The following is a 12527-nucleotide window of genomic DNA, read 5'->3' on the forward strand; positions in this document are numbered from 1 at the left end:
CTGTGTTGCACAAAGGAAAGTGCATCATATCGTGGCTCAGACCTAATAATTTTTCTGCCTTATAATAGCTTACAGACCTTCAATTTATTTCAAAAGAGGTTTCTCTCCTTTAGAAACATCCTTCCTATGTCATCAACGATGAAGGAGGGATAATTTGGCTACTTCCTTCAGGCCTTTTCTTTCTCTCACTGTGGGAGTAATAAAGATCAGATGTTGATGAGGTTTCTGTGATTTTTGTATCTGGCAAAGGGCACAGTTTGACATTTGGAGGTTTCCTTGCAGAAGCTTTTGCATCTGAAATTAAATTTTAAGCCAAATGATTAAAGTTTAACAGTTATTCCAGATACCTGGTTAAGATTCAGGATTTTTAGTAAACTGTATCTGAAGATAAAAGCTAATTTACAGCAAGTGTTAAAAATAAATTATAGTTAATGCAGCGGACAGTAGCTACGACTTATTATAATGTTTCCATTAACAGGATGCTTTCTGTGTGAATGGTAGTAATTTACAAACTAAGGGTTTAGAAACTCAATTTGTGTTCTTTAATTTTTAGATCTGAATAAATAAGCAACACATCTATTTTAAATCACAATATTACACACTTCATTTCTGAATATGGTGAAAATGTGTTAAATATTAAAAGACGGGAAAACGAAGAGTCATTTTTTTCTTTATTCTTAATTATTTGTGAGATTTTTCTCACCTAATGATAATTTCTTTGCCTCCTGGGATGTCTATTTTTTCCTCAATTAGGGATGTTGGCAAATGCTTTGTTATGCTGGAGAAAAAATGTTCAGCTCTTAATATTTTATCGGTTCCATTGGGCTGAGGGTGCCAGTAGTTGCATAAATATCTACCAGTGCTCAGTGTTTTAAGTCTTCAACCTCGTCATGTGGGAACATTATAAATCATGTATAGCAGTAGATGCCACTCAGTAAATATTTAATATGTGGTAGGTATTTTTGACTGAAATTACTTTCTTACTCAAACGATGATTTAAACTGTGTGTTTTTGTTTTATGAGCTGACATTTTTATACTATCAAGGAATAGCTGGGTGTGTTTTGAATGTCAGAGAGCTGCAGGGCAACATGAATCACAGCTTTTTCTGTCTTCCTGAATGCTGGAGAAGTTTTTAATCCATCCGTGACCAGCGTTGGATTTCCTGGTTTTGTTTTGGAGTGTCTTTTGTATGTTGTGTCACATTCTCACCTTGACCAGGTGTATCCATACTTACAATTTTTTAAACAGTGTCAATATTGATGATGTTTTGTACTGTGCAGGGAAGTGAGATATTGCATCTGCTTTCTTCTTTCAGATTTGTCAAGTTGCTGTACTTGGGAAAATACATATAACAACTTACCTGGTTTTTTTCTTACAAACAGTGTAGTGTCTTTGTTGGCTCTGGAGAAGGCATACTGATAACTTGGAAAAGGAATAGTCATGCTGCTGTTGGAAACTTGTTTTCTCTGTTTTCTAGCACTGGGAGAGAAGTGTGCATACAATACACAGAAGTGATACTTGCTGGTGTTGCCTCTCCTTCCTGGCATGTCTGTCTTCCTTGGCTCGTAAGGGCTTAGCTGTTTTACGTAGAAAAACACATTAACCTTGGAAGGCAGTGTGTGTACACATCAACAGTCTTTGCCATTATCTTCCAGGCCTAGAAGCCAATAGGATTTTATTCCAACTTGAAAAATAAACTTTATAAATACTAAAACTTACTCCAAAGCTATAATTAGTTTCTTATTTATTGCATAGACTGTCTGATCAGTACTACATCACATGATATTTTATCCAAGGTTGAAGTCTCCCACCTGTAGTCCTGCTTTATCCTACAGGTGGCTGTTCAATGTTGCCCAAAGGAATTTTGAAAAATTGAAAATATTTACTGCAAATATTTCCTGCATTTATTTACTGTTGTCAGTGCTTCTCTTTCATTTGATGATGTTTTAACTGCTTAGGCTTACTGAGTTTTCAGATGTCTGGGGTTTTTATTGTGCTGTTCAGTTTGTTTAAAGGATTGCCAAAGAGGTTTTTTCCAGTTTTCTATTCCTTAGCCCTCTTGAATTCTGAGGAGTTTTAAATACTCCTTACTGTTATGCTAGGTGGTATGTAGCTTACTTACAGACAACATTCCTTTGTTATGCTCCTGATTGATCTTCCTTATCTGGCATATTTCAGCTGTTTGTCTGGTTTCTGTCAAATAACACCTTCACACGTTTCCTGAACAGCAAGCTTGGAATGCTCAATGGAAATAAAACAGTCACACTGAAAATGTAAAAAACCCATGCCCCCCACCTTTTTTTTTTTTTAATATTAGAGAATAAGTTAAATTAAACATGTTTTAGAGAAGGAAGAGTGGTATTTCTTGCACATCCTAATAAATAGACTTTTGTCCTTTTGCAGGAACAAACCTTGGCTCTGAGGAAAGAAGGGATAGGTGTGGTGTTGGATTCTGAACTGCCTCATCTCATTGGTATTGATGATGATCTGCTCAGTACCGGTATCATCTTATACCACTTGAAGGTAAAAACACACCTGTGTTTCCATTGCCTTTATACACTTTGTGATTCCCCCCACCCCCCACTGTAGTATTAATTTGCTATCTAAATGTAGTGATCATTACATTTCTCTGCTATAGTGAGAAAAGGTCTTAAGAGATTGCAACTGATTAAATTAAAATATCTGTTAATTTATTGTTTAGGTTTATGCTGAGGGTCAACTGGTTAACCAGAGATGGATGTTCAATATTCCTACTCATGTATATTGGTTTTTCATTCATCTCATTGTAAAGCTTGACTTGAACTCCAAATCTAGATTAACTGCCTCAAAACTGTAAAGATGGTTCCACACAGGACAGTTGAAATGTGAATTTGCTAATAATACTGTATAATAATTACTGTGAAAGCATTCTAAAAATGTTACCTGATTTTTTTCATGTATGTTTAAACATATATTTCGTTAGGTTACTCCAAGAAAGTGGAAGGATAACTTACATCTTTGTGGGAGGAAGGGAGATTTCAACTGAAAATGATGTGTGTTTCTCTCTTTATTAGGAGGGCCAAACATATGTTGGCAGAGAAGATGCTGTGACAGAACAGGATATTGGTATGGAATTTGGCATTTTTTTACATTCTTTCTTCAGTTGTTTTTCCTTCTTCTAACATCCCGATATGTGAACAAAGCTTCATAAATTTTTTCTCTTTTTCAGTTAGTTGTCTGTACGTTCTTGCATATTTTAATTTTTAGAAAATTTGAGCACTGAATTATGTGGGACTTTCTTTGGAGAGCATGACTTCTCAAATAGGTTGTGGTCTTAAAATTTATTCATATTCGTATGCTTGCTACTAATTTATTTCTTCTCTTGAAATAGCATCCTGTAAAAATACCATCCATTTTTATACAACACCTGTCACAATTACTGCACAGTTGTTCTCTTAATCTTTGTATAATGACAGTATTGTTACATTGTTATACCTAAAATAGTCTTTCGACTTTAGATTTGAGTTGAAGAAAATTCTGGAAGTTGGTAAAAAGTAGGTAGGTTTCTTGTACTGATGCTGTAATTCACTTCTTATCAAAGCAGCTAACTGCCAGACCTGGACTGCTGTGTCACATATGTTGCTTGAAGGCAGTTTCATTAAATAAACTGCATCCTTTAATTCTCAGGTGAGACATCGAGAGTCAAATAACTCCATTTGGTACATCTGTGTGGGTCAAAAGATGCCTGGATTAAAATTTCTATATAAATTTCACAAAACTAGTGAACTTGCATGGCTTTGTGATATTAAACAATACAGGTAGAGATAATCATACATTAGTTGAGGAAGAGACAGAAAGTAGCATAACTGACTAATAAAAGACCTGAATATAAGAACCTTATTTCAGCCATCCTTGTTAGTCTACAATTACAGATTATATCCTGTCTTTTCAGATTTAAACATGGTTTCTTTAAGGTCAAGAAGCTTTCACTATTTCCCAGAAATGGGTCAAAACCTGCTTGTCTCTCCAAATACATAAATTTTACTTTCCTATTTGCTATCAGAAGGGAAGAAGAATTTACTAATCTGGTGCTAAAACATAGGAGGAAAGAACATTACACCAAAAAAACCCCAGGCAACCCAACACACTTCTCTTTCCATTACAATAAAACAATACAAAATAGTGTTGATATTTAAGGCATGCAGAGTATGATGAAGGAAGGAAAAACCCCATTGTCCAGAGTAAAGAGAAAAGGTACTCTCAAATATGTTGTGCAGTATGTCTTTAATAAATTAATATCAGCATGCTAATCTTACTAGATCTTGAGACTAATTATTTTATTTCTTTTTATTTAGTGCTTCATGGTCTTGATTTGGAAAGTGAGCATTGCATCTTTGAAAATCTCAATGGTACTGTGAATCTAATACCACTGAATGGAGCACAGTGTTCTGTGAATGGTATTCAGATTACAGAGGCCACACACCTAAACCAAGGTATTACCCAGAGTAATGTTATTTCTGATACAGCATCTTTTGTTCCATTCTGGCAATAGCATTGAAAAAAATCTGTATGTGTATAAAGGAGTTACTGTTTAATTAGTTTTAATTCTGTTTCTGCTAATCTGTGGCTGAAATGATCAGGAGAGCTATGAAGGTTTTGCCCTGTCAAAAAATTGCCATGTGGCAAAAAGAAAGAGAATTTTTTACTAATTTAAGCCACTTCATAATCTTACCATTTGATTTTGTTTGAAATTTATGCATAAAGTGAACTCCATGCCAGATTGCTTAGGTTGCTATGATATTAGGAAAAAGATTATTGGCCTCTAAAAGACTAAAATAATGACAGAGAGACTTTCCCCGCCCCTGCCCACCTCCTCCATCCCTCCCAAGCTTCCGGCAGGTTCTATTTAACACTGTTACCAAATCCTCTTGTAGAGCTGGAGATTCAGCTGCAGTATCTGTTAACTGCAGCTGTAGGGAAATGACAAAAAGGAGGAGGCTAAAACTTATGGAATTCTAGAGAATTATAATTTTAATATAAAAGCTTTAAAATCCAGAAATGAAAAAGCAGCTGGGCCAGGTGGGATCAAAGGTGTATTGTGTTGGCCTGTAAGGGACTGGCTAACAAGTAAGCTGATGAGTGCTAGAGCTGAGGTTTGGGATGTTTTATCTTTCAGGAGCACCCAGAATGTCTTCCCATTTAGCAATGAGCTGAAGACTTGTTTAGGAGTGAGATAGTGACACAGTTCGGTTCCTGAAAAGCAATGTCACTTTACATTCCTGAAAAGAAGTTTTCAGAGTAAGCTTATTCTAGTAGAGGAAGAATACAGTGTTGAAAAAGGGAAGTCTTGCATCTTTTCTGAACTCAAACAAGTGCTTCAAAAGCCTGCTTTCAGAAAGTAAGGACTTTTGGTGCAGAGAGGGGACATTGATTTTCTGAAGTGTCTATTTCTTCATGCAACAGGAAAGACGTATGCCCTTGTTTCTGTTACAGATACTGAGGGGAAAAAAGAAAGCCCAGCCCCCTTTGTCTTATATTTGGGTAAATCCCACTGATAGATTGTTAGCAACAAACATTGATGGTAATGGCAAGTAACACTGTAAACAATAAGAATTGCCGTTGCAATGACTCATCTTTACTTTATCCTACTGCATTTCAAAGGCAGTAAAGGTTTGTGCCTCAGAAGAATGTAGGATTTGGATGCTATTTCCCTTCTCCAGGTGTATGTAACAACTTGATTTTTGAAACACTACCTTTTTTCCCCCGAATTTCTGTCTGTCTGAAGAAATTTGCAACTCAAAAGAGGGGGGAAAGGTTGCTTTGAGTTGCTAAATTGGGGCGGGGAGAAAGCTGCATAAGCTGACCTGTAGCCTGTGTAATTAAACGGAGTGTGACAGAAAGATGACCACCATGTTATCAGGTGGGCACAGCTGATGAAATAACTGGTTCAATGACTCATGCACAATCCGTGTATCCTAGCTGTGTTACCATTTAGTCTCACAGCATGACGTGCCAGCCTTCTTAAATATGCGCTTCAGGTAACACCAATTAACTGCTGATATATTTAAATGTCTCAGTTCATTATTAATAACTGTTCACTTGAAAAACATGTTAAGTTTTTAGACTGTCATAGAGTTTAAAATAAATACAGTGTATTAATTAATTACCACTTCCTTCTACAGATTACTTCCAGCATTTCAATTCCAGCTAATGTGCCCTTTTTGTGTAAATATAACTTACTAGAAAATTTTTTTATTCTTCAGGACGTATGGTAGGGTTTCTAGAGGTAATTGAATTAATATTCACAATTAGAATTTGTCCTTTACCTTAAACGCCCAGAGGGTTGTGGTAAATGGAGTTAAATCCAGTTGGCAGCCAGTCACGAGTGGGGTCCCCCAGGGCTCAGTGTGGGGGCCAGTTCTGTTTAATATCTTGATCCCCCTGTCCAGGTCATTGATAGAGTGCACTCTCAGTAAGTTTGCAGACAACACCAAGTTGGGTGGGAGTGTTGATCTGCTTAAGGGTAGGAAGGCTCTGCAGAGGGAACCTGGACAGGCTGGATTGATGGGCTGAGGCCAGTTGTTATGAGGTTCAACAAGGCCAAGTGCCAGGTCCTGCGGTTGGGTCACAACAACCCCATGCAGCCCTACAGGCTTGTGGGAAGAGTGGCTGGAAAACTGCCTGGTGGAAAAGGACCTGGGGGTGTTGGTTGACAGTGGTGAATATGAGCCAGCGGTGTGCCCAGGTGGCCAAGAGGGCTGACAGCGTCCTGGCTTGTATCAGGAATAGTGTGGCCAGCAGGAGTAGGGAAGTGATTGTGCCACTGGTGAGGCCACACCTTGAATACTGTGTTCAGTTTTGGGCCCCTCAGTGCAAGACAGACATTGAGGCGCTGGAGCATGTCCAGAGAAGGGCAGTGAAGCTGGTGAAGGGTCTGGAGAGCAGGAGTAGCTGAGGGAACTGGGGTGGTTTAGTCTGGAGAAGAGGAAGCTGAGGGGAGACCTTGTCGCTCTCTAGGACTACCTTAAAGGAGATTGTAGTGAAGTGGGTGTTGGTCTCTTCTCCCAAGTTATAGTGACAGAACAAGAGAAAATGGCTTCAAGCTGTGTCACGGGAGGTTTAGGTTGGATATTTGGAAAAATGTCTTCACTGAAATGTTTGTCAAGCATTAGACTAGGCTGCCCAGGGAAGTGGTGGAGTCACCATCCCTGGAGGTATTTTAAAGACATGTAGATGTGCTCTAGGGACATAGTTTAGTGGTGGACTTGGCAGTACTGGGTTAATGGTTAGACTTGATGATCCTAAAGGTTTTTTCCAACCTAAATGATTCTATGGTTCTAAATTTATCCTCAACTTAAACCAAGTTGTCCAATTTTTAGGCCAAACTGCCAGCCCTTCTGTAGTTAATGTAACCTCCCACTGCTTGTTTTTTTCTTTATAGTTTGCTAATAAAAAAATAACTTCTAAAAGTTAGTTTTTTATTTCTGGAAGTTGGTAAGATATTAATTTTTAATATATTTGTTTGCACAGTTCCAAAAGATTGCTCTGTATAGATCATTGATTCTTGATGACATTCAACAGGTGTTCTTTAATATATATATTTTAAAAATATATTTTTTTTCCTATGCTCTCTGGCCATTTATCTGTTGGAGTCAGAGCTCCACAACATCTCTCACAACATCTGTTGTGAGTTCAGAGCTTCACAAATGATGAAGACTTTCTGCTTAGTTTTTGATGGTGTTCTTAGGATTGTCAGTGTATTTTGACAAACCTTTTTTCTTTGCCATTTAACATTGAAGGAGAATAAGAATTGTTGCTTATAGTAAATAAATGGAAAGCAAACCCCATAGCAAATCTAGTTACATTTCCATGACGACCTTTACACTGTAGTTCACGTACTTGCATTCTGATGAAGAGCTGCATTCTACAACATTGGGCAATCGACCTGGTGCTTAGGAAATATTTGACTGCATGGTTTTGTCCAATTTATTTTTCCTAAAGAGGCTTTGATGTTGATGCTTATAAAAATTCTGTCAAGTGGGAATTAAGATTGTAGAGTTTTTCCTTAATAGAACAATACAAAAATGATCATAGGATTCTATGGAAGTACTGAAAGAGAAACCTAGGAGTTGTTCATCTGATCCGTCATCTGGGTTTGACTCTCATGTGCTTGCGGTTAAGCTTCTCTCCTGTTTTCTTATAAATTCATGAAGTTAGGAACACATATCTATAACTGTATTAATTCTGAAATTTTAATTAAATTTGCTTCTGCCTAGTAAAGTGGTCAAAAATGTTTGCAATTAATAATTTTTACCTTAATTTGGAAGTAACTGAAGGAATTTCATAGAAGTCATCCCTATCACAAAATCCCCCTTCAGGCAGTCAGCAAGAGAGGAAAAGATAAATGTTTGGGACAACTGTTAGTGTATGCAGCAGTGGTAGAGTAAAAACAGTTTTAGCCCTTTCACTACAGCAGTCATGATTGTCAGGGATCCCTTTTAATATGTTTATGTAAAAAGTATGTCCAGCACACCTTTTGAAGTAAAGGTCATCATATAAATTAGAGGTGGTACCAAAATGACCTAACCTAGCTAAAGATTATGGAAGTTAATTCATTTGAAGATAGGACTGAGGTGATCTGTTCATATGGTCCAAAACTAAGGTGTTGTGTAGACAGCAAGAAGTGATGTCGTGACTGTAGTGCTTTTTGCTGTTTGTTTGCCAAGACTGGGTGACCTTATTTGGGTTGATTATTCCTAATGAAGCTAGGATCATTCCTTATTAAGGACAGCATTTCATTCTCAGATGGTAAGAATTTTTGTAATGAACAGCCTGAATGTCATTTTTTTCATACTGTGAATGCAATGGAGTCTTTTTTTGTTTTAGAAATGCCTCATACTGACCGACAGATAAATGCTTGATTCTGTGGTGGTTAACTTAGAAGACTTCCATGTTATGACAGTAGTGAGACATCACTGACAATATACTTCTTAGAAAGTATTAATCTTGGTGCCATTGTCTTTAAAATATGATAAGAATTTCCCAGAATCTCATTATTTGTGGCCTGCACCTTAACTAACTAAATACAATAACTGATGTGCATTGAGCAGTATGAATTATTCAAGGTTCTTCCCTCAGAAAAATAGCTATTGGGTATAAAAGTCTAATAATCCTGTTCTGAGTGACTATAAACTTTCAGCATTGTTCCACACAGAGAAGAGAAGGGTAAGTAAGAGTACTAATTATGGAGATCCAGAGCATCAGCATAGGTGGATTCAAACCTGATTGCGATCAGTAGTGGATGGGCAAGTTTGTTCTTAGTCACATTTATGGACGTTCCCATTGTATCTGGTACCTACTTTTGCCTTCCAAAGTAGCACTGTTGAAGAGTATATAGACCAAACTGGGGCAGCTGCGTCCAGTGCTTCATCTATGTGTATTTGTTCTTTAACGGAACTGTATGAACATGATTGACCTTTGCATGAACATGTGTATGGTGGGGTTAGGGTGTTTTTTTTTTGTTTTAGTTAGGAAGAGGAAGGAATAAACTATACATTTGTTAACGTAGCTGTGACTAAGCATCGTTATACACTTCTCAAAATCCATTTTCATTTTGCTTTTGCTTCATGGAGGTCTTTGCTTTTACACATTGTGTGTCTGAAAAATTACTTGGCATTTTCAGGTACGGTATGTTGTCAGTGAACCGTGTGTGTTTTTTCTCATCAGGTGCTGTTATATTACTTGGAAGAACCAATATGTTTCGCTTTAACCACCCCAAAGAAGCTGCTAAGCTAAGGGAAAAAAGAAAGGTGAGATTGAATCAGTAGGGAAATTTAATCCTTTTCACAATTTTCTTACTAATATAGACATACCTTGATTGTTATAAAATACTTCTTAAAATTTGCTTCACATACATTAGTTAATATTTAAACAGCTGAAACAAAGTAAGAGTTTGTAAGCACATCAGTGTTCGTCTAATACATTTATTTTATGGTCTGTTGTTAGAGTGGACTGCTATCTTCCTTCAGCTTGTCTATGACAGATCTTTCAAAATCTTGTGAGAACCTATCAGCGGTTATGCTTTATAATCCAGGGTGAGTATATTCAAAAAGGCAGTTATTAAAGTTATAGCTGTTCTTCATTTTAGTGGCTTGAATGTTCCAAATGGCAGTAGTTAGAAAATATTTTGTTCTCTGGTTAATAGTATATGCTTGCTAAATAGTAGGCTTCTGAATGAAGCCAGAACTTTCCTGAAATGCTACTTGAACTAGACCATGCTAGAAAATGGGTTGAAGAGACACCAAGGAACTTTCCATCCTGCTTAAAACTTGCTTTTACCTGGGATTTCTCTACTTAAATGCAAGAAGAGTAACTGTACCAGTAAACAGCCACGCTGATAGATCTAACACAAAGAAAGTTGTAGTACCTGGAATCATAGAATCATTAAGTTTGGAAAAGACCTTTAGGATCATCAACTCCAACTGTCAAACCAACAATACTATGTCTCCTAAACCATCCCCTCAAGTGCCATGTCTACACATTTTTTGAACACTTCCAGGGATGGTGACTCCACCACTTCCCTGGGCAGCCTAGTCTGAGGGGCCCAAAACTGAACACAGTATTCAAGGTGTGGCCTCACCAGTGGCACAATCACTTCCCTACTCCTGCTGGCCACGCTATTCCTGATACAAGCCAGGACGCTGTCAGCCCTCTTGGCCACCTGGGCACACCGCTGGCTCATATTCACCACTGTCAACCAACACCCCCAGGTCCTTTTCCACCAGGCAGTTTTCCAGCCACTCTTCCCACAAGCCTGTAGGGCTGCATGGGGTTGTTGTGACCCAACCGCAGGACCTGGCACTTGGCCTTGTTGAACCTCATAACAACTGGCCTCAGCCCATCAATCCAGCCTGTCCAGGTTCCCTCTGCAGAGCCTTCCTACCCTTAAGCAGATCAACACTCCCACCCAACTTGGTGTTGTCTGCAAACTTACTGAGAGTGCACTCTATCAATGACCTGGACAGGGGGATCAAGATATTAAACAGAACTGGCCCCCACACTGAGCCCTGGGGGACCCCACTCGTGACTGGCTGCCAACTGGATTTAACTCCATTTACCACAACCCTCTTAGCTCATCCATCCAACCATTTTTTTTACCCGGCAAAGAGTATACCTGTCCAAGCCATGTCCTGCCAGCTTCCCTAGGAGAATGCTGTAGGAGACAGTGTCAAAGGCTTTGCTAAAATCCAGGTAGACAACATCCACAGTCTTTCCCTCATCCACTAGGCAGGTCACCTGGTCATAGAAGATGATCAGGTTGGTCAGACAGGACCTGCCTTTCATGAACCCGTGCTGGCTGCGCCTGATCCCCTTGTTGTCCTGTGCATGCTTGCTTGGTGAGCTCATTCAATATGCATTGCTCAGTAACTGTCCCTAGTACCAAAGTCAGGCTGACTGGCCTGTAGTTCCCCAGATCCTCCTTCTAGCCCTTCTTGTAGATGGGCGTCACATTGGCAAGCCTCCAGTCATCTGGGACTGTCCCTGTTAACCAGGACTGCTGAAAAATGATGGAGAGTGGCTTGGTGAGCTCCTCAGTATGCTCAGGTGGATCCCATCAGGCCCTATAGACTTGTGAGTGTCCAGGTGGCTCAGCAGGTCATAAACTGCTTCTTCCTGGATTATGGGGGGCTTATTCTGCTCTCCATCCCTGCCTTCCAGCTCAGGGTGCTGAATATGCCGGGGATAACTAGTCTGATGGTTAAAGACTGAGGCAAAGAAGGCATTAAGTACCTCAGCCTTTTCCTCATCTTTGGTGGCAGTGTTCCTCCTGCATCCAGTAGAGGATGGAGATTCTCTTTGCTTCTCTCTTTGTTGTTAATGTATTTCTAAAAACATTTTTTTGTTATCCCTTACAACAGTGTCCAGATTGAGCTCTAGGTGGTCTGTTGCTGTGTAATTTTCTCTCTGCAAGGTCTCTGTACTCTTCTTGAGTTGCCTGACCCTTCTTCCAAAAGTGGTAGTCTCTCCTTTCTTTTCCCTGAGTGCCAGCAAAAGCTCTCTGTTGAGCCAGGCTGGTTGTGTTCCGCACCAGTTCACCTTGCGGCAGTTGGGAACAGCCTGCTTCTGTGCCTTCAACATTGGCATTATAACCAAGGCAGTTCTATACAATGATGACATGGCAAACTTCATGTTTATGCTTTCTGCGGAATTACAAGTTAACTCTTTTTCCTAAGAAAAATGCATTGTACACTGAAAATCAATGTTTTTTGAGTTACTATAGTAGAATACCAATACAAGCATAAAAAGGCTGGGAAGTTAATGTCTTGCGTTCTCACCTATATACCCCCCTAGTAGGTGGCCAAGTTAGGATGTGGAAAACAATTTTATTTTATAGTTACAATGACATAGACTACTTACGTAGAGAAGCTGTTTTTAATGTTTTTACCAGTGTTCTTAAAATGACTTACAGAGAATTGATGGTGTTTTGTTGTAATTTTTTTTTCAACAGCTAGTGCCTGTGTTTTGAATTGAGTGTGAGATGAGGCAC

The 12527-nt window shown here is 38.8% G+C and overlaps 1 protein-coding gene across 3 annotated transcripts in view; it reads left to right on the plus strand.

The window, feature by feature from the left end:
* Nucleotides 1-12527, plus strand: part of KIF16B (kinesin family member 16B) — a 220564-nt gene that overhangs the window by 59219 nt on the left and 148818 nt on the right. For all 3 annotated transcript variants that reach the window (XM_064446735.1, XM_064446736.1, XM_064446734.1), the window contains exons 13-17: nucleotides 2405-2524; nucleotides 3055-3106; nucleotides 4336-4473; nucleotides 9707-9789; nucleotides 9986-10074. In XM_064446735.1, coding sequence (XP_064302805.1) covers nucleotides 2405-2524; nucleotides 3055-3106; nucleotides 4336-4473; nucleotides 9707-9789; nucleotides 9986-10074 — 482 coding nt within the window. The remainder of the gene's footprint in view (nucleotides 1-2404; nucleotides 2525-3054; nucleotides 3107-4335; nucleotides 4474-9706; nucleotides 9790-9985; nucleotides 10075-12527) is intronic.

Source organism: Phalacrocorax carbo, chromosome 3 (genome assembly GCF_963921805.1).
Source record: "Phalacrocorax carbo chromosome 3, bPhaCar2.1, whole genome shotgun sequence".
Taxonomy (NCBI): Eukaryota; Metazoa; Chordata; class Aves; order Suliformes; family Phalacrocoracidae; genus Phalacrocorax; species Phalacrocorax carbo.